We start from the raw sequence: 24,255 nt of genomic DNA, 5'->3' as shown, positions 1-24,255 counted from the left end.
TGTAAATTTTTTTTCTTTAAAAATCATAAAATTAAAAAAAAAAACGTGACATAATATTTGTATTAAGTAGATCTTATAAAAAAATATTGATTAAATATTTTATAAAATTAAAAATAAAAAATAAAGAGAGTAAATAAAAAACAAAAAAAAGTTTAATATAAGGGATTCAAACATTAAAAAATAAATCTGTAAGAAATATATATTTTTATTACTTTAAATACGTTCACCAAACAATTTAAAAATAAAGGCTAAAAAAGCCCTAAAAATAAAGTAATAAAAAAATTTATACATAAAGAAAAAACTGAAATGACTTGTGATAACCTAAAAGAACGAGACTGTTGATCGTACGGAACTTTAAATGGTACCTAAAAGTTGATTTTAAAAAATCTTTGTTAATTTTTTATTTAAAATGGGAAATTTAATATAAATGAATTCTATATATAAAAATATAATGTTTTAAAAATATATATTTTTTATAATTTAAAATAAATATTTATTAAATATTTTAAAAGTGAAAAAAAATACGATACATGATAACCAAATAATAATATATATGACAATCAAACAATTAATCATATAATTGTATATTAGCAAAATTTAATTATTAGATACTTTTAAGTTTGCATAATATCCTTAAAAATACATTTTCTTTTAATTAGTATCATTATTTATTATTATTTAAATACAGATATTAAAAAAAAAAAAAAAGTTACCTCCTACCGTGAAAGATTTGAAAGGTGAAAAAATTAACGTACATATTTTTTAAATTGAGAAAACGGACTAGGCCCGAGGCAGTTAAAGTGTGTGAATTTAATTTAATTTTATATTGAATTATTTGATTATGTTTTGATTTATTGATTGATTTGTTGATTTTATTATTTAGTGATTTTTAATATATGTATGTAATATCTATGGTTATGATTTTTTTTATATTTATAATTTTATAAAAAATGTTGAGAAAATATAGGCATAATTAAGTTTTAAAATAAGGATTTCTAAATTATGTTTATAATTTTATTGATATATATTTTTTTATTGTTGATAAAGTGTTAAATTTTTAAGTTTAATGATCAAAGTTTTGACATTCAAATATAAAAAAAAAATTAAGAAGTAAAATGGTATTTATATCCTTAAATTTTATATTTATTATTGTTATTATACTTTTTTTTGTAATTTTTTAATCAAATCGGTGATTGTGACATCAACTCAATCAAATATTTTAATATTAGCATAGATTAGATAAGAATTAGAGAAGATGAGGAATAAAGAGGTTTTGAAAAGGCATACATATGAAATAAAAAGGAATACCATTATGCAGTTTAGGTGTTCTTGATAGAGAAAAAAGGTGATGGATGATGGATAGAATGAAAAGAAAAATGAAAAGGAAAATATTTTTATTAGTGTTTTGTAAAGTGAAAAAGTGTAAGAATGGATAGGATTGATAAAAAATGAAAAAAAAATTACTAATCTAAGTAAAAGAGAATAAAAGAAGAAAAAAATATCGCTTTTTTTTTTCTTTATTCATAAAAGAAATTTATTTAAAATATAAATATAAATATAAATATATATCAAGTACTTATATTTACAAATTTATTTACAATTTGCTTTTTAAACTTTCTTTTTGATAATTTGAAATGGAATTGAAAACGAAAAAAAAAGGAATGAGGCGGGAGGAGTCATAAGGGTAGCAATGGGCAGAGAGGTCCAAGCCAAATACAGGCAGAGAGAGAAGGCGCCATCCCATTCCCATGCCATGTTCTCTTTCTTTACAACTATATCATTTACTTAAACAATTATTACAATAACCTCCCCACCCCCTTCTATCTATTACGCACGTACGGAGGCAGAGCCACTTGCTTCCCTCCCCAAGCAAGGGTTCACCCCTTCATTCCCTTTTCCTATCTGAAAAAAAAAAAAAAAAACAAAAACCTTTTCAGCTGAGACACTCCTTTCGAGATGTATCCCTCGTCCAGATCTGAATGTATCAGTGAGTAGTATATCACATTTCAAACTCCGCTTGTAAATAAGCACAATCAGAAATGGCAATGACATAATTTAGGCTGATTTTTCCATTTCTTTTGTTTGGGTTTAGGGTGAAAGTGAAACAAAGCCACTAATGGGATCCGGTGGGAGCAAGGGTTCTTGCAGAGGAGGAGGAGGAGGAGGAGGAGAAGCAGGTGCATCTGTAGCTTCCTCATCTAGCGGTGGCCGGTGGGAAAGATCCAAGGGGAAGAACAGAGTTTTCCAGTCCTCATGTCTGGGAGCGCCATCTGGATCTGCTTACGCCGACTTTGACCATCAGGTCCGTCGCTTTTCTCATTTCTGCTTTTTTGTTTTTTGCTTCTGCCTCTTCCTTATAAAAGAAAAAGAAATTCGCCTCTTCAGGTTATTGATCACCGGAATAAAGACCACGGCTCTAATTTCACCAACCGAAACCGGAGAGATCCGGAGTCGGAGTCGGATCACGTGAAAAGAGAACGTTACAGAAATGTTAAAGGTGAAGCGGCATCTGCTGATGAAATGCCAATGCCATGCATATCTTCCAGCGATATAGATAGAGATGCATCGAGAAGTGGTAGCAGATCTGGTAGAACCGCCGCAGCAGTGAATCACTCTCCTTCTCGCTGCCTCTCCGGCTTTAGCTTCCTTCCGGGTGACGTGAGCTTTAGATTAGGCAGGGCTAATAGTTTGGGGTCGTTTAGGACATATCCTGTTTCTCCTACAAGTCTAGCAATGTTGAACCGTGATGACAATTCTGTTACACTTGAACCTCAACAACTACCCCACAATTCTTCTTCTGCTCACAACGCAAACTTACATTCTCCCATAATCTTCAATGACGCGGATAGGGATAGGGATAGGGATAGACGTGTTGGAGTTGGGAGTCGAGAGCCTGTTGAAAGGAATGTTCGTTTTAGCAGAACCTTAAGTGTTGGAAGGCATCGTGATCGTGTTCTTCGTAGAGCTTCCTTATCTGATTTCACATTCTGCCCTTTGCAACAAGGCCGACAACACACTAATCAAACTCACGCATTTGAAGGAGACAGGGAAACACGGCAATCAGCTACCTCTCCATCCACAACCACTTCCTCTCATACTCCCCCCGTTATTTCCCACAACTCCGTTTTTAACATTCAGGGCCATGAAGTTGAAACTTCACGATCTAGAGAAGCCAGGTATCATGATTTACTCGAGCACAGATCCAATTTCCTTGAAAGGAGGAGAAGAATACGATCTCAGGTTTGTAATCTTCTTCCACCTATGACCCAACCCTCTACACTTTTTAATTTAATATCTGATGATTACTGAACAATACAGATAGCATCTCATCAACCACTTTTAACTGTACTTTCTTCATTAACAATTAGAATTACAACAATTACTTAGGCTAACCCTTTTCCTGGTGCTTTATTTCTATCTAATTGTGTCTGCTTCTTCTTTAGGTTTTGCCTCCATTCCTTTCTGCCATATGTTGATTGAAAATTATTCATCTCGGTGAAAGCAAATACTTACTTGTCTGTTTACATTAGTTACTGACATATGAACTGCTTTAGGTTCGAGCTCTTCAAAGGCTGGGAAGTCGTTTTGAGAACTTTTCTGGACATGAAAGGTCTTGCATTTTATCTGGTCAACATAGAACTGGTCGATGCACATGTCATGTAAATAATCGAGATTCCAATTCAAACAATGACACCAGTGCTAGGGCTAGCATATCCAGAATTGTTATGTTAGCTGAAGCTTTATTTGAGGTCATTTATATTTGTTTTTATTGCCTTCTCTGTTGGATCTTCCTCCTTTCTCTTTGCACCTATCTCTTGGAGTTAAACTTTTACGAATCTTAATTAGGTTCTGGATGAAATTCACCAGCAATCTGTGGTTTTATCTTCTCGACCTTCCGTGTCTTCAATTGGATCTGTTCCTGCACCTAATGAAGTTGTGGAATCGCTTCCTGTCAAAGTATACAACAAGTCAGACAAACTTCAGAATGATGAGGCTGCACAGTAAGTATTTATTTTCTGCTGCTATTTGATAGATGTTTACCATTGAAGGATGAACCTAGGGTTTAGCCCAAATGGTTCACACATCTCTCTTAGGAGGTGGATTCCCACAAGGCTGAGGTTTGATCCCCAGTACTTGCGAATTCCCCTTCCCTAATTCCTTTAGGCCTTGGCCTCCTTCGTACCAAAAAAACTTGTATGAGGATACCTTTGCAATTATTCTTATTAGTTTTTTAGCGTTTCTGTTATTTAAGTGACTTAATCTAAAATCATGTTCTTAGATATATCATATACTTGGGAAAACATACCAATCAGCTTGGGGTTTCAGGTAGTAGTTAATTAATCTGTAATTTTTTCATCTTCTTTAGCATTAGATATCTTCTGCTTCAACTAAAACAATGCTTTAAGAGTGAGGTTGGCTTTGCAATTTTCAATCAGCTAATTTAGTACACTAATGAGACCTGAAAAAAGAATGGTTGCTAGTTCAGTATTATGGAGATAATGAAATCTAGCTCTTTTTGGATGCTAAGTTAAAAGGCATGCTTCCTGGTTATATTCACCGATAGGCTCAAGAATATTTGGTGTCTGAAACTATTAATGAGCTTGCTTGAACAGGGTTTATGTTGTGCGTTGCAATAGCTCTGTTGTTGGCAGACCTCATGGGCAACCTCGTGTGGATTCCCGAGTCTAATTCTATGTAATATATGAAGTTAAATGGCATGATTTGTGTAAGACTTATGAGAGAAGGAATAATTAATTATCCGGTCATTTACCCACAATATCAGTTGAGATGAGTTCCATATGCAATTTTCCAGCATAGAGGACTCTAATTTGGCTTTAATCTATTAGGTTTTAGCGGCTATGAATAATGTGTAAAATTGAAATATGGCCATGATAAACTTGGTGTAATATGTATAGATAACATGGATGTGATGTGAAATTAATTACTTGAAGTATCTAGAATGAAAGCATTGATATTCACATGATAAACAATATACAGATTTCTTAACCTTGAGCATCGATGCCACAAGTTTCAGACCTCCTAAGTGACCTAGCTAGAGGTTAATGATTGTATTGGTCTTTAAACCAATACTAATAATAGAGGAAATTGGGGGAGCCAGAGATGTAATTTTAATCAGATTTAGCTATTGTCGCATCTGTATACACTTATACAGTGGGGGGCAGATATGTGGTTTCTAAGGGTCTTAACCATTCGGTATGCCTTCTCGTTCAGTACCTTCCCATGGAAATAGTCTGCAATCAGGCTTTTTTTGGTCCTAATTTTTTGTCTTTATATTCAAATAACAGATGTTACATATGCCTTGTGGAGTATGAGCAAGGGGATAGCATGCGGATATTGCCTTGTAATCACGAATTTCACAGAATTTGTATAGACAAGTGGCTCAAGGAGATTCACAGGTATAAGATGGATAACTATTATTGCAATTATTTGTAATTTATTGTGATTGTAATTATGTGATTAACTGAGTGTTAGATAAAATAGACATGTATTACCAATAGCTAAAATAGACATGCATTACCAATAGTCCTTTGATCAAATGGCATTTCTTCCCCTGATGGAGAACATGGGTTGCATGCCACATGTTGGGTTATCATTAAGAATAGTGAAGTGGAACAGAAAGACCAACAGTCATATGAGACTTGAAAGACTCATCTAGATGATATTCCCTTTCTGAAATTTAGACAAATGAATTTTTTCTGTTATATGGTAATGCAACAAATATATAACTGTCAAAGGATGATGCGGACATTACATACAGGATGTAGGTCCTAGAGCCTTTGGAATGGCATGCAGATGCATGCATTATTTTTTCCTTCCCATTAATCTACCCTTTACTCTCCTTTTTTATAATTCCTGTTAAATGATCTGTTGATTGCTATCCAATCTAAGGCATCTTGATCCTTTATATGTTTGTTAAGGATCTGCCACACTTTCTTGCTGCCTAACCTGGTGGTAGAATGTATGGAGAATTAGATTCCTTCGTTTCATAAGCATAACATTAACAAAAGTGCAAGGCCACACCAATAAGGGAACTAATTCTTTCTGGCTATTCGTATCTTTATCTAATTGATGGCCTTAACCAATATTTTCTTGTGTTATATCCACCTTCTTTTAACTACTTTTGGCTAGATAGAGCCCTGCTAATTTCTACTATTGACTCTTTCATTGTGTAAACTTAGGAAGGATTGCAAGAAAATCTTGTAAAGTTCTCCATTTAGGAAGGTTGTTCACTTGGCCCCACTGAAAATAGAAATTTTATATATTTGTTGGCTTCTAGTAAACAGTGTTCCCTCTCCCTAACAGTGAGCTGGGGCCTGGAAGGTAATATTACAAGTTTTCTTCTACTTGCTTGCATAATATCTGTAACAAACACCCGCACAGGCTTTCCCAGTTTGTACTAACGGTCTATTTTTTTTCAACCTTTGAAAATGTTAAGGGCCTGTTCAGTTTGGAAAATGTTTTTCATTTTCTATTTCCATTTTTACTTTAATATTATGATCAATAAAATAATGTTACATCAAGTAGAACTAGAAAATTAGAAAATGATGGAGAACATGGGTTGCATGCCACATGTTGGGTTATCATTAAGAATAGTGAAGTGGAACAGAAAGACCAACAGTCATATGAGACTTGAAAGACTCATCTAGATGATATTCCCTTTCTGAAATTTAGACAAATGAATTTTTTCTGTTATATGGTAATGCAACAAATATATAACTGTCAAAGGATGATGCGGACATTACATACAGGATGTAGGTCCTAGAGCCTTTGGAATGGCATGCAGATGCATGCATTATTTTTTCCTTCCCATTAATCTACCCTTTACTCTCCTTTTTTATAATTCCTGTTAAATGATCTGTTGATTGCTATCCAATCTAAGGCATCTTGATCCTTTATATGTTTGTTAAGGATCTGCCACACTTTCTTGCTGCCTAACCTGGTGGTAGAATGTATGGAGAATTAGATTCCTTCGTTTCATAAGCATAACATTAACAAAAGTGCAAGGCCACACCAATAAGGGAACTAATTCTTTCTGGCTATTCGTATCTTTATCTAATTGATGGCCTTAACCAATATTTTCTTGTGTTATATCCACCTTCTTTTAACTACTTTTGGCTAGATAGAGCCCTGCTAATTTCTACTATTGACTCTTTCATTGTGTAAACTTAGGAAGGATTGCAAGAAAATCTTGTAAAGTTCTCCATTTAGGAAGGTTGTTCACTTGGCCCCACTGAAAATAGAAATTTTATATATTTGTTGGCTTCTAGTAAACAGTGTTCCCTCTCCCTAACAGTGAGCTGGGGCCTGGAAGGTAATATTACAAGTTTTCTTCTACTTGCTTGCATAATATCTGTAACAAACACCCGCACAGGCTTTCCCAGTTTGTACTAACGGTCTATTTTTTTTCAACCTTTGAAAATGTTAAGGGCCTGTTCAGTTTGGAAAATGTTTTTCATTTTCTATTTCCATTTTTACTTTAATATTATGATCAATAAAATAATGTTACATCAAGTAGAACTAGAAAATTAGAAAACAAGGGTTTCCAAGCTATAGTTAAAACCAAGAGTTTCAACATTTTGTTGTTTACCTTATTTTGTTGATTATGTATAAAGTACAAACGGAGATGGAAATCGATAGAATGAAGGGAAAAAAATGGAAAATGTTTTCCATAACTTGACTAGTCCATTTGTTCCCTACTGAATTCGATTTTGAGTGGTGGCATTGGTTTCCTTTCTTTTCTTTCCATCCCTTGTGTGCTACGACATTTGCAATAAGATTATTTTGGTTTTAGGGATGTGTAGACACTTTGCTGACTTGTTTGATGGCTTGCAGAGTGTGCCCTCTTTGTCGTGGGGATATTTGCAGACCTGATTCGTCGCCTGTGGAGAACTAGAGCTTCCAGCTTTTCTCCAGACTTTCTGAGGAGCATTGGCAAACCCGCATGTTCTTTTATCATCTGTGGTTGATCATGATAGGGAGAGAATCGAACTGATAATCTTGAGCATGATGTATCAGGAATTCTGCCTGCCTGCACAATAAAGATCATTTTGGGTCGAAAGAAAAGCGCTGAACTTAAAATTTGCAGTGCCCTTGTGCAGAACTCAGCTGGAAAGGAAAGGACAAAGGGGAGAGGGGGGGAGAAGAAATTCATTGTTCATTTTTATTCTTTTTAACCAAGAAATATTTTATTACTAATATGCTCAACAAGTATGTTATCCTCTCCCTGGTCCCTGCCCACGCTTCTCTCATCAGAAAGATTAACTAGCACAGTGACGATTAACTTTTTTTTTTTTTTTTATCCTTTTCTAGCAAAAAGGAAAAAGAAAATCGTTTCAGTTGGACTGATTCTCATTCATCAGTGTATGACGAATCTGACGTTGAAATTCAGCAAATCGGATGCAAATGGGCTCGGAGTCTATCCATAATTTCTACAACTTGCTTCCAACAAGTAGTCAATTTCTATAAAATTCATGAGATATTGTCGAAGCCATTCTCATTAAAAGATGAAAACAAGGCCGCTAGAAATAAATAGAGATTTATTAAATAGAGACACACAGAAGTTGCCCATCCTTGTAGCACAGAAACTTACACTTAATCTGATATGGAAGCCAAGGTTACAGGTTTCTTCGATTCAACAGCCAAACAAATTGATCGACAGACACCATAGCACGAGATGCTGTGCCAACTGACCCATCATATCTGACAAAAGTGGATGAGAAGTGAAATCCTAGTCCATATTAAGAAACTACATTTATATACTCAAGTGCTCTTACATCATGCAAAGTAGAACAGACTTACAGTGCAACTAAGAGAAACGCTGATGTCTGCATGACAATGGCACCTTCACCAACAGGTTTTGATGTGTTCAGGCACCTTGCACAGAACCAATTTTCATGAATTGATGTAACCATGTCTGTCATCCATATACCAGCTTCCAAACTTTAATGGCAATATACTTATTATTGAAAACAAACTTGCTACTAAAACCAGACATATAAATTTAACAATTTATTGGTAAACATGCCTAAAAGTAGAAACAATAATTTGTGAAAAGACATTAACAATATTGCACACCAAATCACTGGTCCACAATGCTAATTAAGAAATGATTATTTCTACCAAGTTTCTTCAGTTTTTGCTTCCTTTACATGCTAAATCTTAAAAAAAAGTAATCTAGGGAAATAGACTCTGCCCGAAATAAAAGAAAACCAAATTTGAGGCTGTAACAAGCCTAAAACAAGTCAGTCACCTATTCAAAGACTAGCTTGAGTGAAACACAAAAATATATAACAGTAAGCAAAGAACCACTTATACCCCCTTTCTATACCACAAATAACAGAAATCCACTCGACAAAAAAAAAAAAAAAAGGAAATAAAGTCTAAACATTCTTTCCCTCTTTAGATGTTACAATGTAAGCACTCAAAACCAAACTGAAAAGAACAAATGTGGCTTTTCAACTCTCTCTCTCTCTCTCTCTCTCTCTCTCTCTCTCTCTCTCTCTCTCTCTCTCTCTCTTCTCCTAACCAAAATAGAAATGTCATTTAAAGATTTCAAATTATTCATTTTGATGCACTAGTGATCCACAAAAGGTGCTCCATGAATCTATATAGAGATGGATTTATTTTTCTAGGAGTCAAAATTCCAGTGCACATGCAGAAAGTTGTAGTGCTTTCAAATGGTGAGTAAAGCAACAACTTTAAAAGAGAGAAGGAGAGAGTCTAATTTCAATGAATTTATAAATTAAAAAAAAAGAAAGGCATGTAAGCTTCAGAAAAATTTACATTGGTTATGCCCAATCACAAAGCTCTCTTTCTGCAGTTTGTTGCGCTTGATGAAACTGATAAATTCACTCAATTCAATGGGACTGATCTTTATTCCTTCCTGTTCGGCACTGTCAGACAAACCATCATATTCAGTTTTCTGAACAGAATAAGTATCTTGGCGGAAAGAGAGGTGTGATGATGCACATAATAGGATAAAACTTGAAGCATGTAAAGAACATGTTTCTTCTGACTTGCATTTAATTGTACATTTGGAAAGCAACATGAGATGAACATGTGAGTTTTCTTTCCGTTGTCAAAAAACAAAGCATTCCTTAGTGACTAAGAATATAGAAAATCTACCAGCCACATATAAACAATGGAATAATTTCAAAAGGTATTTTGACTTGACAATAACCAAGAAGTATGAAGAAGATAACCTTAAGTTAGATTATGCCAGGAAAAATGTCACACTTACAAATCAGAGTTGTTGAACATCTTTTGACACATTGGCGGCAAACACATTCATTGTAGAAAATTAAATTTGAGAAGCTACTAAGAAAACATAAGCATAAAGCAACAAATGCAGCCAGCAGCATTGTTTTGAATGTGAAGATTATGAAAAGAAAGGGATTAACATAATTACTAAGTATGACTTAGGCATGGTGGATGAGCTGGTTCATAAAATTAAAGCTATGGTAGACAACAACCTATGACTTGGTATATAATATCTTACATAGTAGACAACAAACGAGAAGGTCTGAGTGGGTCATAGTTAATCAGCAAAGCAGCCTTCAATGGCTCGCCTGCAAATGTGTAACAAGCAAGATTAGTAATTGATATATATACTTATATATATATATATATATATATATGGTAAAAAGTAAGGGATGAAAAGTTGAGATAGAGGTTACCAGAGGTGCCAATATTGGTGGAAGCCCACTTGTCCCAAGATTTTTGTACAAAAGACCAATCCATTGCGGTTAAACCTAAAGCTAAACCCTAATCAGCAACAGAACAATAGCCCATTTTATAGCACATTACAAATAAAGCTAGTATGTAGAAAATTTAGAGCATTAAGAGGAGATTAAATTCCCCTAAAAACATGCAATTGTTGTTTGAATTAAACATGAGTAGGAGCATCGTTTTTGGAGAAAATCGGAAATCTCAAATGAAGAAGAACGAAATTGTGGGGAAGAAGAGACAGAAAAAGTGCTTACTTTAAGGACTCCTTTGTTTGATTCCTAACACGAAAGTGGAGTGTCTCAACCAAAGCATTGGCCGCTGCTTTCAGTTCCAGTTTCAGTTGGACTACTTGTTCTTTGTTATTTGGGGTTTCCGCTACCCTTGCAACTGCAGCTGATCCCCCTCCCCTATCCGCACTACTACTTTTTCCAATAAATAATAATAATAATAATAACAGGCGCAAAGGTTTATGGGTGTAATATACCACACTTAAGGTTGTAGTCGGACAACTTTCGGCCCAACTTTCTCCCATTGGATATATATATATATATATATATATATATATATATATATATATATATTAAATAGGGTTAATATCACAAATCATCTTTGAATTATATAAAATATTTAATGTAATTTTTAAAATTTTAAATTTTTTAACTTAATATTTAAATTATAAATTTATTAGTTAATATAATATTTAAAAAATTATTTATTCATCATGAGTTGTCATTTATATTTTGTTTTAGCTCCGTGGAAACAAAATGTTTTTTTTAAAGATTTTTTCGAATAAAAATAAAGAAGAAAATAACAAGAAAAATTGTTTTAATCCCACTCTTCTAGAAAGATCATCTAAAAAACGAATTGTTTTGAATGCATTCATAAAGAAAAGTTAATATAAATGTTACGAGCCAAATTCTTATTTCATTTCATTTTCATCTTATTTATAATTTTTATTTATTTATTTATTTATTTTTATCTATCTTCTATGAAGGAGTCGAATGAAACCAAAGAACTACATTAAAAGTGAAAAATATATTAATAGATTTATAATTTAAATATCACATTAAAAATTTTTAAAATTTAAGTACTACATCAAATATTTCATAATTTATGGACTATAAGTAACATTAATCATTTTTAATATAATAATTTAAAATTTAATAAAAATATATTTTGTATTTGATATACTCATATAAATTATGATATAATAATGTTTTTTTTAATTTTAAATATACTAGACAAAATATAAACGGATACAAATACATAAACTGCCAAGATTTTTCAAATATTTTCCTTAAATTATTTTTAAGTCTTTCATAACTTATTTTCTTTGTCTTTATGTTATATCGTTTTGTACTAATTTTTTTGTTAAATGAAATTTCTTGACTACAAAAGTTATATGTATAATTTTTTTTTAAGGGATTTAGTGTAATTGTTATACTTTTTTTAATTTTGGATTTGAATTAAAATAAATATTTTAACTCTTAACCATTTGGACTCGAGTAAAAAAAGAGTGTAATGCCTATACTAATAGGACTGGATATATACCACCCCCAGTCCAATTTTTATTTTTTAACTTGTTCCTTATCTATTATTTCATGGCTACTGTTTACAAACACTAACATTTTACTTTCCTTAAAAAAAAAAAAGAAAAAGAAATACTAATCATTTAATATACTTTCATTAATTTTTTTTTTCCTAAGATATTAAGATGATGAGATATCTGCATAGGTAGTTATAGCATAGGTGCTTGTTAATTGGCTTTTAATTTCATTTTTAAAAGTTGGGGGATATATATAGCATAGTAATAGCAAGTTATTCCACCTTTTTGCAAATACTATTACCAACACAGCATATGGCTTTTGTTCTGCCATTCCTCTGTTCCCAGGTCTTGCTATTGGCAAAACATATACTTATCAATTTACACACAGAAGAATAGTTTAAAAAAAAAAAAAAAACATTTCCTAAGCATGCAATGCTTGAAGTAAGCAAGATGAGACTGGTAAAATATCTAAACCCTTAATCAATTTATTCTTCTAATTCAGTGCCAATTACATTACATAGATAATACAACTCTACTAATGTCTAGTAGTAATAATACAAGTTGAAACAACTTGTAGCTTTCTTTGTTTTCAAGTTTATTATATATTTCATTTTGCTTGATAAAAATAACAAACCAGAGAGAGATACATGAACTACAAATAATGGATATGCGTGAATTATTTATGACTGATAAGTAGTCTATATGTCTGGGACTTGTGATTCAGAATCAGTCTTTGGGCAAGTGGGATTGCAAGGGTAAGGGCAGTCTATCTTTTGGACGGGACTCCGCTCATAATACCAGTCTCCAACAGCCTTTGCAATTTTCTGCATGCCTCACATGTATAAGTTAATAATGCTTTAGATCGATCCAGTAGAGTTTAAACCACCAACAAAATTAGATATAGACAAGGAACAACAAAGCTTACCGTGTTACCCACTGCTGGAGAATTATTGCTTGACCACGTTATCTGCTTTCCTGCTTGACAGTGGGCATAGCAGGAGTCTATAAACATTCCTCTAGATGAAGAGTTGCCAGCTCCTGTCAGGGCACTTAAGAATTGGGCCCTGAAATCTGTAATAACAATATTTTTACTCCATGTAAAGCTTCTATGTATATATGCTTTCATTAAGGAGATAAATAACTTGAAGCATTGCAACCTTGGATGACTTTGAGCTGCTCAGTTGTACACTTCTTTAAATCATGCTTGCAGCTCTTCCACGCCTTACCAGAGTCGGCATCACTGGGCGCCAAAATGTTCTTAATCTGATGATTAATGCAGTTAGCATGAGGCGAGAGATTACTAAAGGAGAGTATATTAAATATGTTATGGATATTCTTCATATGCCGATTGCAAATAAGAGAACTGCATAAAAACAGCTTTAGTGTAATGATACTTTCACAGAACACATGCCATTAGACAACCAACTTTTGAACTAATTTTCCATTTTCATTCGCAATGTTGCATCCAAGCTTCAAAACTTGGCTCTATCTCTACATGTTAAATGCTATACATGTCATCAATGTTTTTCTCTTCCCAATGTTTGATCTTATTGAACTGTAGCATGAAGCCTATAGCTCTCTCAATCGAATGTGAACATCTTATGATTTTGGGTTTAGTAACATAAACGCAAATGTACTGTCATATTAGATTCAATTGGCATGTTTTTTTTTTTTTTTTGTTTTTTTTATTCGCAACTCTTGAGAAGCAGAAAGATACTGACCTGCCAGGAGTCATAAGCTGCATTTATGAAAAAGATTGGGGTCTGCATAGTCTGCACCACGTACTGTGGGAAGAAACACTGCAATTTTGCAAAGAACAATGGTGAGAATGAAGAGGATGTGCAGCATAGTGGATATTATCATTATATTTTTATGGAATCAAAATAGCCACACATACCAACTCTGGTCTCATTCTCATTCTTGAAGTGCAAGATGCTGGCAAATTTTTAACAGATCCCTGCACAAGACATTACATTTAAAAGACATGTAAGGGGTCCATTTCTGTCTTGTTTGAGAAAAAGAAAATGCATCAATTCTAATCTAGCAGCTCACAAGTCACAATCATTTAAAAGCTTCAATAAAGTCCATTAAAAGAAAAAGAAAATGGGAGAGAGAATAGAGACAGTACATGTAACTTAGCCACTTGGCCATAGAAGTTTTCTATGTGCTGCCCTCCAGAAACATCCTTCCTGCCAGAAATAAAGAATTATGTAACGTTAAATGAGAGAAAACTCAACCATATTTAACATATTCTGCCATTGTTTTAGATATAAATAAGATCAGGGTAGAAGTTCAATTAAACTTACGCATGGAGGAAGAAGCCAGCATCTGAAATGCATTTTACTTTAGTTGTAGCAGGAAGGAGAGCTCGAAATCTGTCACAGTGCAATATTGAAGCCAATCCACCAGCAGAACAGCCAGAAAGAATAGCCTATAATAAACAAATTCCAACAAGTTATCAGCAAGTAGAAAAAGGTTACTGAATGAATTACCAAATATTAAACAAGGTCTTACATTTTTAGCATTTCTCATTCCTTTTGCTAATAGATCATCAATGATAGCTTCCCAAATTCTATTTCCTCTGAAGAAGAGATTATTAGCCTGACCACAAAACTTAGTTTAAAAACCAGAAAATGCATTATGTATTTGTTTTCACAATAATTCAAATAACTTACTGGATTGACTGCCTCCACATCGCCTGAGAATGATGATCCATCACAGTACCTAACCTTAATTCGATTCCAATTGTAGAAATCTACATGTTCAATAAAATAAATCTGTTAAGATGAAAGCATCCAATAGCGGAACTAAACCAGAGGGAAATTGTCTAATCCTACCTGGATTGGATTTTTGCTGGCCGCTCAAAAGTCCAGAGAAACCAAATTGCTTGACCATTTGCTTTGATGAGCCTAAATCAGTTTTCATACGAGAAAGGCAAGTCTCGACACTTTCACACCATCCTCCACCCTGTGAAGTCATGCAAAACACATAAGATTATTTCATAAATTTGCACATCCAATCAGTAAGTGTCATTGTGTTATTAACTGTGAGTAAAGCAAACCAATCTTCTTTTTCTTTCTTTTGAGATGAGTGACTAAAACCAACCTTTTTAAAAGTCAAAGCATTCCATAAGTAAATACACAAGCAATCGGTGTGAGAAGAGGACTAACCTCCATGTGAACCAACCAATTATTAACCCCAGTGCCAAAGCCCTTGTCGAAATGGTAAGCAGGCGGGCTCCCATCCAAACAAACTGCACAACACTAAAAAGTATATCAAATACACTACATTATGTTGCTCCTATATAAAACAGAAAAAAGAAAGGCAATCTCCTACCAGCTCCTTTTGCTACGGCATCCTGCAGATAAGTAATACCTACGCTACCGCCTTCTGCTTTCAGTAATATAAGCACATAAACCAGAAGACTTAACCATTGGGGTAATCTTGCACCAACCATTCTGCTCTGCTGCACTTATTAATTCAAAATCAGTGTGATTAAGGAAAAGGATATAAACTAATGACAAAAATTATAAATTCAAAAGGCTGTTTCTAACTACGGTTTCTGGCTATTATAATTTTGTTTTACCTTTTGAAGCAGGTTTTTCCTGCTGCATTTGACAATTATACATCCAAAAAAATACTAATACTTCTAATAAAGACATAGTATAGAATATAATCCATGCATACATGTATAGTATTTCATAGCACAAGAATATGGAAATATAGAAAGATCCTTATTAGGCGTGGTATATGTAAAATATATATACACTGAATCAACATTATTAGCATTATCCCAACATATACCATCAGATTAAAGCAGTAATTATTAACCAACATCATCATTCATCTCATTTGAAACTGATATCTAGAAATAAATCTGCAGTTTAACTCCAACCACAGATCATCATCTCATCTGTAGTTAATGCTATTTCATCTCGTTATCGTTAACAATAAGTTTGTAATAATATAATTTGAGTTTTGTTCAAACAAAATCTATTGTTATCTACCTATAAAGAATATAATACATTTTTATTCGGTCACAATCATAGTTTGTAATGGTATAAGTAGTAGTAGTAGACTAGTAGTAGCTGTATTTTTTTTTTTTTTTTGTTATTTAATACTAGTGTAATGCTACTAAGTACAAACATCCAGAGCAGACCAAGGACTACGAAATCCACAATGGCCTAAGTCATTGTCAAGGCGGTGGATTCATAATGATGTATATTGTGTGAGCCGATGGGAGAATCGACATCAGCATCTCCTTCTCCCTAGTAATAATAGTAAAAGTGTTGAAGCCCAAATATTAGACATAGAACTTACAAGCAGTAGAAATATTTAGAACTGTGATGGCATGGGTCAAACTTCAAAATAAAACTAAAGCAAGGCCTTGCCACTTCAGCCCATAAGATAAGATAATACTACTAATAATACTATTTGTTGAGAGTTAAAGATCTAATCTGATCCACTAAAAATTATTATTTTCAAGTAGCAGTATCCGACAAAGCTCACGCCTGTCTGCACAAGATTGAAGCATGGTCACGAGATCATAACCCATGACTCGCTCAAAAACCAGTCAACTTTTTTTCTCTTAGGACCGGAGCAGCAGCTGCACGGAAGAGCTACCGCTCATAAATCGCCGGAAGGAACTGAAACAGGGAGGTGGAAAAACACTGCTCTGTCTGTCTAATCCTAACATTAATTCCCTACATATAAAAGTAAAATCGGTAACTGTTGCACTGCATTCACCCAATCTAAGATCACACCCTGCATCGTCCTTGAGCTTAGTAATTACTAGTACTAGTATATATATTACCGCTACTTCACTCTTGCTTTGGTGTTTGTCTGTGTGTGTCATCGTCATCCTCACCCCAACCCGACAGCCAACACCCATGGCCAGGAGTTAAAAGGTAAAAGGAAAGATAGTAATACCAGTAAATGTAAAATGTAAAAACACAAACACTCAGCAGCTGCAAATCAAGGATAAGCATGAGGGGTAGGACGACTTTTTAGTACTTAGTATTAATTTGTTTAAGATGAAAGCTTACCTTGAGAGTTGAGAGCGGAGAAATGAGAAATTTTGATGAAGTCCTAATAAATTCCCGCGGGGCTGGGCAGCTGAACAGCTAGAGATGCTTAGTACTATATTCCTTTCTTATTAGGATTACAAAATGCTTGCTTTTGCTTAGTGAATTGTGAGCGACCGCTGATTCCTTTTATAGGCCTCATCTGATTGTCCTGTCCGATAACGCGTGCCAACTAAGCATGCAGATAAAGTGAATTCCACAGTTTAGTGTCGTGTCGGTGTGCTCATTAAGTTACACGTTCCAAGCAAGTGCTGATGCCATGATGGCGGATGCCCATTGGCTAGGCTGGCCTGGCCTGGCCCGATACGAAACTTTAACTGTTTGTTCTTTATTCAACCCAAGACTCAAGCCGCTTACGGGGTTACCAGTATCACCAAGCAAAGCACTTTCATCAAGGTAACTGATTGTTGCTTACAGTAGTTACAGGCTTTAAATTTAAACTTTTAACTTCTTTACTTAACTATCAAGTTAATTTTTTTACTTTGGATTTGGAAAAGGTTATTCTCCATTCCCTCGTCTCTTCCATTGGTTCGTCTCTACTCTTTAGCAAATTAATCCTCCTCGTCCTCCTCCTCCACCAACCACCACCACCACCGTCATGTTGCATTCTATAAATAGCCTTAACCTGCCTTCTGTCTGTCTATTGACTTACAACAACTCTAGGCGGCCCCTGGGCTCTGAATGACTGAAAAAATTCAAAAGAAAACATGTACCTAAAACCCGACCCTACTCAAATTCAACTTTTGTAACGATGAGATGACTAATGATGTGACCATGAAAACAATGCTCTAAAAACAACAGCGCTGGCCAATGCATGGCACTACTTGATCCGGCTTAAAAGTTCCAATCATTTTCCCCATTTCATTAAAAATGGAAGACCTTAAAAATCCATTTTTTTTCTGAAGAAGTAAAATTGTATAAATACTTATTTTTAAGGATTTACTATCAAAATTTACATTTGAATTTTATATAGGAATTTAATTCTTCATCTTTTGTTATTATTTTGCTATTTTTGAACATTAAGTGTTGTACTTCATCCCTGTAGCAGATTTTTCTGCTTCTTTAGGTTTTAAAATGAAAAATTTTAATTATAAAAGAAAAACAAATTTTACCCTTATGTATATATATATATATATAAAAGCAGACAGCAAGCAAACACACATTGCTAAAGACACCTTCCCTCCCGTCCCAGACTGACGGTATAATAAGTAACAACCATCTGCTAAAATCGTTAAATTTTATTAAATTTTAATTATGCTTATAATCAGAATAAAGTTCAGATTAAAAACAAGGTAATTTATTAAGAAATAATAATTTGAATACACAAAAAATGGAGCCACCCAACACACAAGTTCAGTGCAGTGGTGGTCTTTGTTTATTTGGAGGACTTGACCAATGGTAAATTTCATTTCACGATTCCAGCTAAATCATTTCTATATATATAATATTAAAAAAAAATTTAATACTGCTACTATCTATGTAGATGAATGTATGTAGGTAGACGGAGAAAATCTATAATTCGGGGTAGTTTAAATGTGCCTGTGGGTCATAAACACGGTTGTGGCAAGTGGGGTTGCAAGGATAAGGGCAATCTATCTTTTGAAATGAATTCCGGTCGTAAAACCAGTCTCCAACTGCCTTGGCAATTGTCTGCACAATACATTTTACCAGAAACAAAATCAATGTCTCGAAAATTAAAGGAAAGGATAAAAACAATTTAGACAAGAAATATAATAAGCCACTATTTGCTTGCTTACGGTTTTATTCAGCAGTGGCGAGTCTGACATTTGCCATAATTCTTGCATCTCAGTTTGGCAATGGGCATAGCAAGAGTCTATAAACATTCCTCTTGATGCAGACTTGCCTAGTCGAAGTAGTGCAACTAAGAATTGCAACCTGAAGTCTGAAATATAGACACAAAATTATGATTAAAATACCCATAACTAAATTTTCCAACATTGCTTATAGTGCAACAAGAGGATACACATCTGATCTAAAGTATAATGTATACAACAGGCTAGGAAAACCTATAAGCTTTTAGGGTGTTGAGGTTATTTAAAAGTAATTATAATTAACATTTGCCTCATCAGACAACAAACTTCACTCTCTTGTCTTGTATACTGAACCCAAAAAGAAATTGAAGGCTTCTTACGAGTCTAAAACAGGAATATTGTTGACTCACTTTGCATGGTTTTGATTTGGCTGGGCAAGCAGTTCTTTATATCAAGCTTGCAGCTCTCCCAGTAGCCACTCGGATCAGCAATGACCGGTGCCAAAGTGTTTCGTATCTTAAAAAAAAAATAATAATAATCAAAGGATTAAGAGAAACTGCAAAACATGTATATTTTATTTGTAATATATGAGTGGTATAGCAATATTTGAGTATATAATTTTTGTTTTCTGCCATTTCCTTCTCTTTCCAAATTCTGATTAAGAGTTATACTGAAGCTGTAAAAATAAGGAGCGTTTCCCACAAATTTTGATGGCACTCTAATTGCAAACTTTTAATTTTGAATCCCAATTCGATGTTGAAAGTAAAACAACAAAAATTCCTAAGAAACAGAAAGGCAAAGAGATACAACTAAGTGAGGTCTAATGTTATTTTACATGTAATAATTATCGCATGACCTCTACAAAACAAAACTGCAATTGACATTCAAAGAGGGACAACTTAATATCTGGAAGAATTAAAATTCCAGTTTTTAAGTCTTATACTGCTCAGCTTAAACTATTTGAGTCTAGAAATAAGAAATGAAGATAAAGACTTACTTTCCCTAGCTAGTAGGCTATAACTGGTATTATATGTCAGGCAAGAGGCTGAAGCTACCATCCATCCAGAGGATCCAGAGGGAAGCTCAAACTAGATAAACGAAGGTCAGGATATGAAAAATTAATAAAGAATTTAAGCCTGAAAAGAACACAGAAAACGCTTCCTTGCATTTTGAGTTGGCAGACAAGGCTTATGGAAAGGATTTGGTCTGAGTTAAATGGCACATGAAGCATAACTTTACCAACAGCATGCAACCTCTATCGTTATTTTTTATATAGTCATTGATGCCTTTGCCTTAAAACCTATCAATCCAGGTTTTTGAACAACCAAAGAAAGTTGCATTTGTTACATATAATTTCAGTATTGATTTGCACAGTCATTTTAACTTATCGGTAGCAGAAATGAACAAACCTGCCACGAATCATATGCTGCATTGATAATAAAAAGAGGTGTTTGTATTTGCTGTGCCATGTATTGTGGGAAAAAACACTGTGAAATGTAGATGAATATTGGTAAGAGGAAGTTGAAATGGTGAAGACTAAAAGTAGTGACGGAAAGCAACACTTACCAAAGCAGGTCTCATTCTTGAAGTGCAGGATGGAAGCAAATTTTTTGCTGATCCCTTCAAGAAAGAAAGAAAGTAAGAATCAGATGTCCTTGACCAGTATTTCAACTTTGTTAAAAACCAATCATAAATAAAAGTGCTCACAAATTAATGTAAAAAACATAAACGTTAATGGGGGATTTAAAAAAAAAAAAAGCATTCATCTGAGATAGAGAGAAAGAACCAGTACATGTGTTGCTACTAATTGGTTGAAGAAGGATTCAATATAATGTCCTCCAGACACATCCTTCCTGACACAGAACACTTGCAATGTTATTAATATTAGACAAAAGAAATATGTCAACTAACATGTAGATTTCAACACAAGGTCTGGGCACAAGGTCCTATTAATGAGCTTACACATTGATAAAATAACCAGCATCTGAAAGACATTTAACTTTAGTACCCATAGTTAGGAGGGCTTGAAAGCTATCACAATGCAAAATGGACGCCAATCCGCCGGCCGAACATCCTGAAAGAACAGCCTATAGAATGAAATTTAATTGAACAAATCATTAGTTAAAAAAGAATCAGTATGAAGAAAGGCAGCTGGAAATAGTTGACAGATCATCATAAAAAAACGAAAGCTCACATTTTCAGCACTTCTCATTCCTTTTCCCAACAGATCCTCCATGACAGCAAGCCAGACCCTCGCACCTCTGAAGTGAAGATTAGTAACCTGATGAAATTGCTAACTAGTTAACATGAGGGGAAAGAAAACTATGGGTAGAACTGATTCATCTTTCAAGTCTCCCCATGAAAATAGAAATTAATTCACGTCACCAAGATTAACAATAAGTTACTGGATTGACTGCTGCCACGTCGCCTGTGAATGATGATCCATCACAATACCTGACTTTGACTCTATTCCAATTGTAAAAGTCTAAAACCCAATTAAAATTCATTAAACTACTTGCAAAACAAATAACATATGCTGGAAAAGTAATTAGAAAAATAGAAGTGACTGAGTAAAATATAAATTCGTGCCTGGATTGAATTGATGTTTATTGTTCAATACGCCAGAGAAAGGAATTTGCTTGACCATTCTCTTGGAGGAACCTAAATGGGTATTTTTACGAACCAGGCAACTAGTCACATTATTGCACCATCCTCCTCCCTATGAATTTAGTGCAAGGGCAATTAGTATGACTGGCAGTACATTAGGAATAGAAAAAGAGAACTTAAAATTGGTGAGTTCAGTCCAAGAACATGTCATTTTATGACATAAAAACCAAACTATCAAAGAAGTAAGTTTTAACTCAGAAAGTGTAAGTATCTTGATATACCCTTGTACTACAGGATTAAACATCAAACTCCTTTTTATCCTTGTTCTTTTTTGGGATAATTCAAACATAAACTCCTTTTATCTGAAGAAGAGACAGCCAGAGAGAAGTCTCCTTTGAAAGAGATTTAAGTATACCATGAGTGGTATCAAGAATCCCCAAATCAATAAATAAATAAATAAATACATCCTGTTTTATGATACAAATGGATTTTGACTAGTGGACAAACCTCAAGCTGAATTAACCAACTATTAATTCCAGTTCCGAACCCCCTATCCCAATGGTAAGCTGGCGGGCTTCCATCCAGACAAACTGCAGTTACATCAGAATTTAAACATATTTAAGAAATTTGCCCAAGCAAAACCAAAGAAAGTAAGTTTTAAAAAAAACTGACCGGCTCCTTTTGCTACTGCACTTTGAACATAGGTAATTTGGATGTAACCTCCTTGTGTTTTGAACAACAGCAGTCCCGAAACAAGAAGATATAACCATTGCCAGGATCTTGTATCCACCATTCTGTGCACGTTAAACATTTAATGGCATGGCCTAATTGAATTACCCAACTAAATAAAGCAAGACAGAATGGAAACAGAGCACACCAATATTATATACCAAACGAAAAATAAAAAATGAATTGAAAGACTATTCTCTGCTTACTTCACTGATAGAATAGCTGGTAAGAATTGTATGTCTCCAGATGACTAATGGTAAAAAGCACAACCAGGCGAGAAAACGATTGATTTTCCAACAAAAATTGAATATTAGGTATCAGGAAAATCCTAAGCAGTAAATTAAAATTAAATAATGCGAAAGGCATATATGAAAATGTAAATTCAGCTACCAGACTACGAAATAATCTGTGTAAACAGCAATATGCAGTGGCCATTGAACTTAATAAACTTAATTGGCCACACAATACACACAAACAAAGACACAGATAATTGAAGTAGAACGTTATTGTTGTTGTTGAATAATTAGATGTATAGTTGACACCTGCAACTGCAAGCAAAAAGAAGAGGACTGAACAAAGAGATGAAGATGGGATGGGAGGGAACCGCTTTGGAGGGAATGTGATGGAGCTCTTAATCCAGTTCTGTGTCTGTGCTCACAGCATTTCAGTTCCAACCAAGAGATGGTGAAATGAAATGCAGGAGTCTGAATTATAAACCAATACAAATACGAGAAGAAAGTAGTACTGTATGCGTATACAAGGAAGCAGAGAAGAGAAGGGAAAAGTTGGGAAACAGTGGGGTTTTTTTTTAATGAGTGAAAAGTGGAAAGTGTAAGTGCCGCTAGTTGTGTCTTTTTGGACCTTGTTTGAAGGCAACAAAAAGGACTTCCAGTTTGAGCATAGAACAGAGCCCGAGAGCCGGCACCGATTCGCTTAAAAACGCCAATAGCAAGAAAGTCCGAAAATTTTAATCTTTTTTGTTGTTTCTTTTCTTTCCAGTTTTGAAATTAAAATTACCGTGGGGGTGTGGGGAAAAGCTTCATCATAAGTGGGGTCAAGGTGAACCGACCCATGACATGACATGACATGACATGGATCATGGTCATGGAAACGTATGGAGTGCAATGAACCAATCTTATCAGCGGACGCGTTCCAGCTGGTTCCACCATCATCCACTCTACTGGAAAATATTGAGTTTGTTCTTGCCATTATGTTTGTGTTTGTGTCTGTGACTGCATTCCCTTTTCAGTTTCTCTTCCCGCAGCTCTTCTTTTCTCTTTCTTCTTCGTATATATAATAGTTAATATAATATTAAAAAAAAGAGAGTATTGGTTTTGGTTTCTTCTTTTCTCTCTCTTTCTATATATTTAATTTAAGTGCATGTCAAAAGTCAAAATACAGACATCATCAGTATTACACTCACGATTCCATTACCATTTAGTAGCCAACATGTACAATCCCGCATGCACTAGATTTTTGGAAAGAAGAAAAAGAAAAAGAAGCAAAAATGTAGTATAAAATTTTTTTATTACTTGTTACTAAATTATTATAAATACTATACAGTACTCTACATCCATGCTTAATGCTTGAAATTAAAGAAAGAAGCCAAAAAGTTAGTGGTTTGTCGTTGGTGAATTACAAACTCTTGTCCTATATGCTGTAGCATTGGCTTGTAAGTATAGAATTAACTTAGAAGAGAAAAAAAAAAGAGATGTTTGTTAGTGTTGGAGTTGAAAAAAGTTTGGTGGGTGGGTGGGTGGGTGGGTGG

At 34.2% G+C, this 24,255-nt stretch overlaps 3 protein-coding genes across 9 annotated transcripts; 1 reads left to right on the top strand and 2 right to left on the bottom strand.

The window, feature by feature from the left end:
- The first annotated feature begins 1,574 nt into the window (after window positions 1-1,574).
- On the top strand, window positions 1,575-8,456 carry LOC111289824 (uncharacterized). 2 transcript variants are annotated; one of them, XM_022881161.2, is made up of 7 exons: window positions 1,575-1,987; window positions 2,093-2,302; window positions 2,386-3,240; window positions 3,555-3,749; window positions 3,847-4,001; window positions 5,307-5,417; window positions 7,855-8,456. In XM_022881161.2, the coding sequence occupies exons 2-7, from the start codon at window positions 2,117-2,119 to the stop codon at window positions 7,913-7,915; spliced, it is 1,563 nt and encodes a 520-aa protein (XP_022736896.2). In that variant the 5' UTR covers window positions 1,575-1,987; window positions 2,093-2,116; the 3' UTR covers window positions 7,916-8,456. The 2 variants fall into 2 exon arrangements, with proteins under 2 accessions (XP_022736896.2, XP_022736897.2); XM_022881162.2 differs by lacking the exon at window positions 3,555-3,749 and having other exon boundaries at window positions 1,813-1,987.
- On the bottom strand, window positions 7,910-17,482 carry LOC111289825 (Pectinacetylesterase family protein). Of its 5 annotated transcripts, XM_022881163.2 has the most exons (18): window positions 17,341-17,482; window positions 15,632-15,761; window positions 15,466-15,548; window positions 15,133-15,262; window positions 14,971-15,050; window positions 14,810-14,896; window positions 14,602-14,726; window positions 14,424-14,484; window positions 14,193-14,252; window positions 14,017-14,094; window positions 13,453-13,558; window positions 13,221-13,366; window positions 13,080-13,119; window positions 10,698-10,772; window positions 10,520-10,589; window positions 9,805-9,914; window positions 8,821-8,935; window positions 8,542-8,721 (listed from the first exon to the last, which is right to left on the bottom strand). In XM_022881163.2, exons 2-18 carry the CDS (start codon window positions 15,750-15,752, stop codon window positions 8,637-8,639), a joined length of 1,572 nt encoding a protein of 523 aa, XP_022736898.2. In that variant the 5' UTR covers window positions 15,753-15,761; window positions 17,341-17,482; the 3' UTR covers window positions 8,542-8,636. The 5 variants fall into 5 exon arrangements, with proteins under 5 accessions (XP_022736904.1, XP_022736898.2, XP_022736901.1 ...); XM_022881165.2 differs by lacking the exons at window positions 8,542-8,721; window positions 8,821-8,935; window positions 9,805-9,914; window positions 10,520-10,589; window positions 10,698-10,772 and having other exon boundaries at window positions 12,761-13,119; window positions 15,632-15,766; window positions 17,341-17,479; XM_022881164.2 differs by lacking the exons at window positions 8,542-8,721; window positions 8,821-8,935; window positions 9,805-9,914; window positions 10,520-10,589; window positions 10,698-10,772 and having other exon boundaries at window positions 12,761-13,119; window positions 15,632-15,758; window positions 17,341-17,479.
- Window positions 17,483-18,654: 1,172 nt separating this feature from the next.
- LOC111290721 (pectin acetylesterase 8-like) lies at window positions 18,655-23,393 on the bottom strand. 2 transcript variants are annotated; one of them, XM_022882167.2, is made up of 14 exons: window positions 23,030-23,393; window positions 22,694-22,737; window positions 22,431-22,552; window positions 22,266-22,348; window positions 21,741-21,870; window positions 21,557-21,636; window positions 21,346-21,432; window positions 21,114-21,238; window positions 20,944-21,004; window positions 20,718-20,771; window positions 20,561-20,638; window positions 19,562-19,667; window positions 19,137-19,282; window positions 18,655-19,029 (listed from the first exon to the last, which is right to left on the bottom strand). In XM_022882167.2, the coding sequence occupies exons 3-14, from the start codon at window positions 22,549-22,551 to the stop codon at window positions 18,892-18,894; spliced, it is 1,209 nt and encodes a 402-aa protein (XP_022737902.2). In that variant the 5' UTR covers window position 22,552; window positions 22,694-22,737; window positions 23,030-23,393; the 3' UTR covers window positions 18,655-18,891. The 2 variants fall into 2 exon arrangements, with proteins under 2 accessions (XP_022737902.2, XP_022737901.2); XM_022882166.2 differs by lacking the exon at window positions 22,694-22,737.
- Window positions 23,394-24,255: the final 862 nt, after the last annotated feature.

Source organism: Durio zibethinus, chromosome 11, assembly GCF_047325235.1.
Source record: "Durio zibethinus cultivar Kanyao isolate XHJ-2024 chromosome 11, ASM4732523v1, whole genome shotgun sequence".
Lineage (NCBI taxonomy): Eukaryota > Viridiplantae > Streptophyta > Magnoliopsida > Malvales > Malvaceae > Durio > Durio zibethinus.
The sequence above is the reverse complement of the archived record's forward strand: the minus strand, read 5'-3'. Positions and strand labels throughout refer to the sequence as shown.

What these genes read in the sequence shown, in the direction of transcription:
- LOC111289824 (XM_022881161.2), top strand. Translation starts at nt 2,117, where the DNA reads ATGGGATCCGGTGGGAGCAAGGGTTCTTGCAGAGGAGGAGGAGGAGGA. An exon ending in ACGCCGACTTTGACCATCAG is followed by an intron (nt 2,303 to 2,385) that starts GTCCGTCGCTTT and finishes TCGCCTCTTCAG; the next exon opens with GTTATTGATCACCGGAATAA. An exon ending in CAGAATGATGAGGCTGCACA is followed by an intron (nt 4,002 to 5,306) that starts GTAAGTATTTAT and finishes TTCAAATAACAG; the next exon opens with ATGTTACATATGCCTTGTGG.
- LOC111289825 (XM_022881163.2), bottom strand. Translation starts at nt 15,752, where the DNA reads ATGGTTGGTGCAAGATTACCCCAATGGTTAAGTCTTCTGGTTTATGTG. An exon ending in ATGTGGAGGCAGTCAATCCA is followed by an intron (nt 14,897 to 14,970) that starts GTAAGTTATTTG and finishes TTTTGTGGTCAG; the next exon opens with GCTAATAATCTCTTCTTCAG. An exon ending in AGACTGGTATTATGAGCGGA is followed by an intron (nt 10,773 to 13,079) that starts GTCCCGTCCAAA and finishes GTTTAGCTTTAG; the next exon opens with GTTTAACCGCAATGGATTGG.
- LOC111290721 (XM_022882167.2), bottom strand. Translation starts at nt 22,551, where the DNA reads ATGGTGGATACAAGATCCTGGCAATGGTTATATCTTCTTGTTTCGGGA. An exon ending in CAAGAATGAGACCTGCTTTG is followed by an intron (nt 20,639 to 20,717) that starts GTAAGTGTTGCT and finishes TACATTTCACAG; the next exon opens with TGTTTTTTCCCACAATACAT. An exon ending in CCAAATCAAAACCATGCAAA is followed by an intron (nt 19,283 to 19,561) that starts GTGAGTCAACAA and finishes TCTATATTTCAG; the next exon opens with ACTTCAGGTTGCAATTCTTA.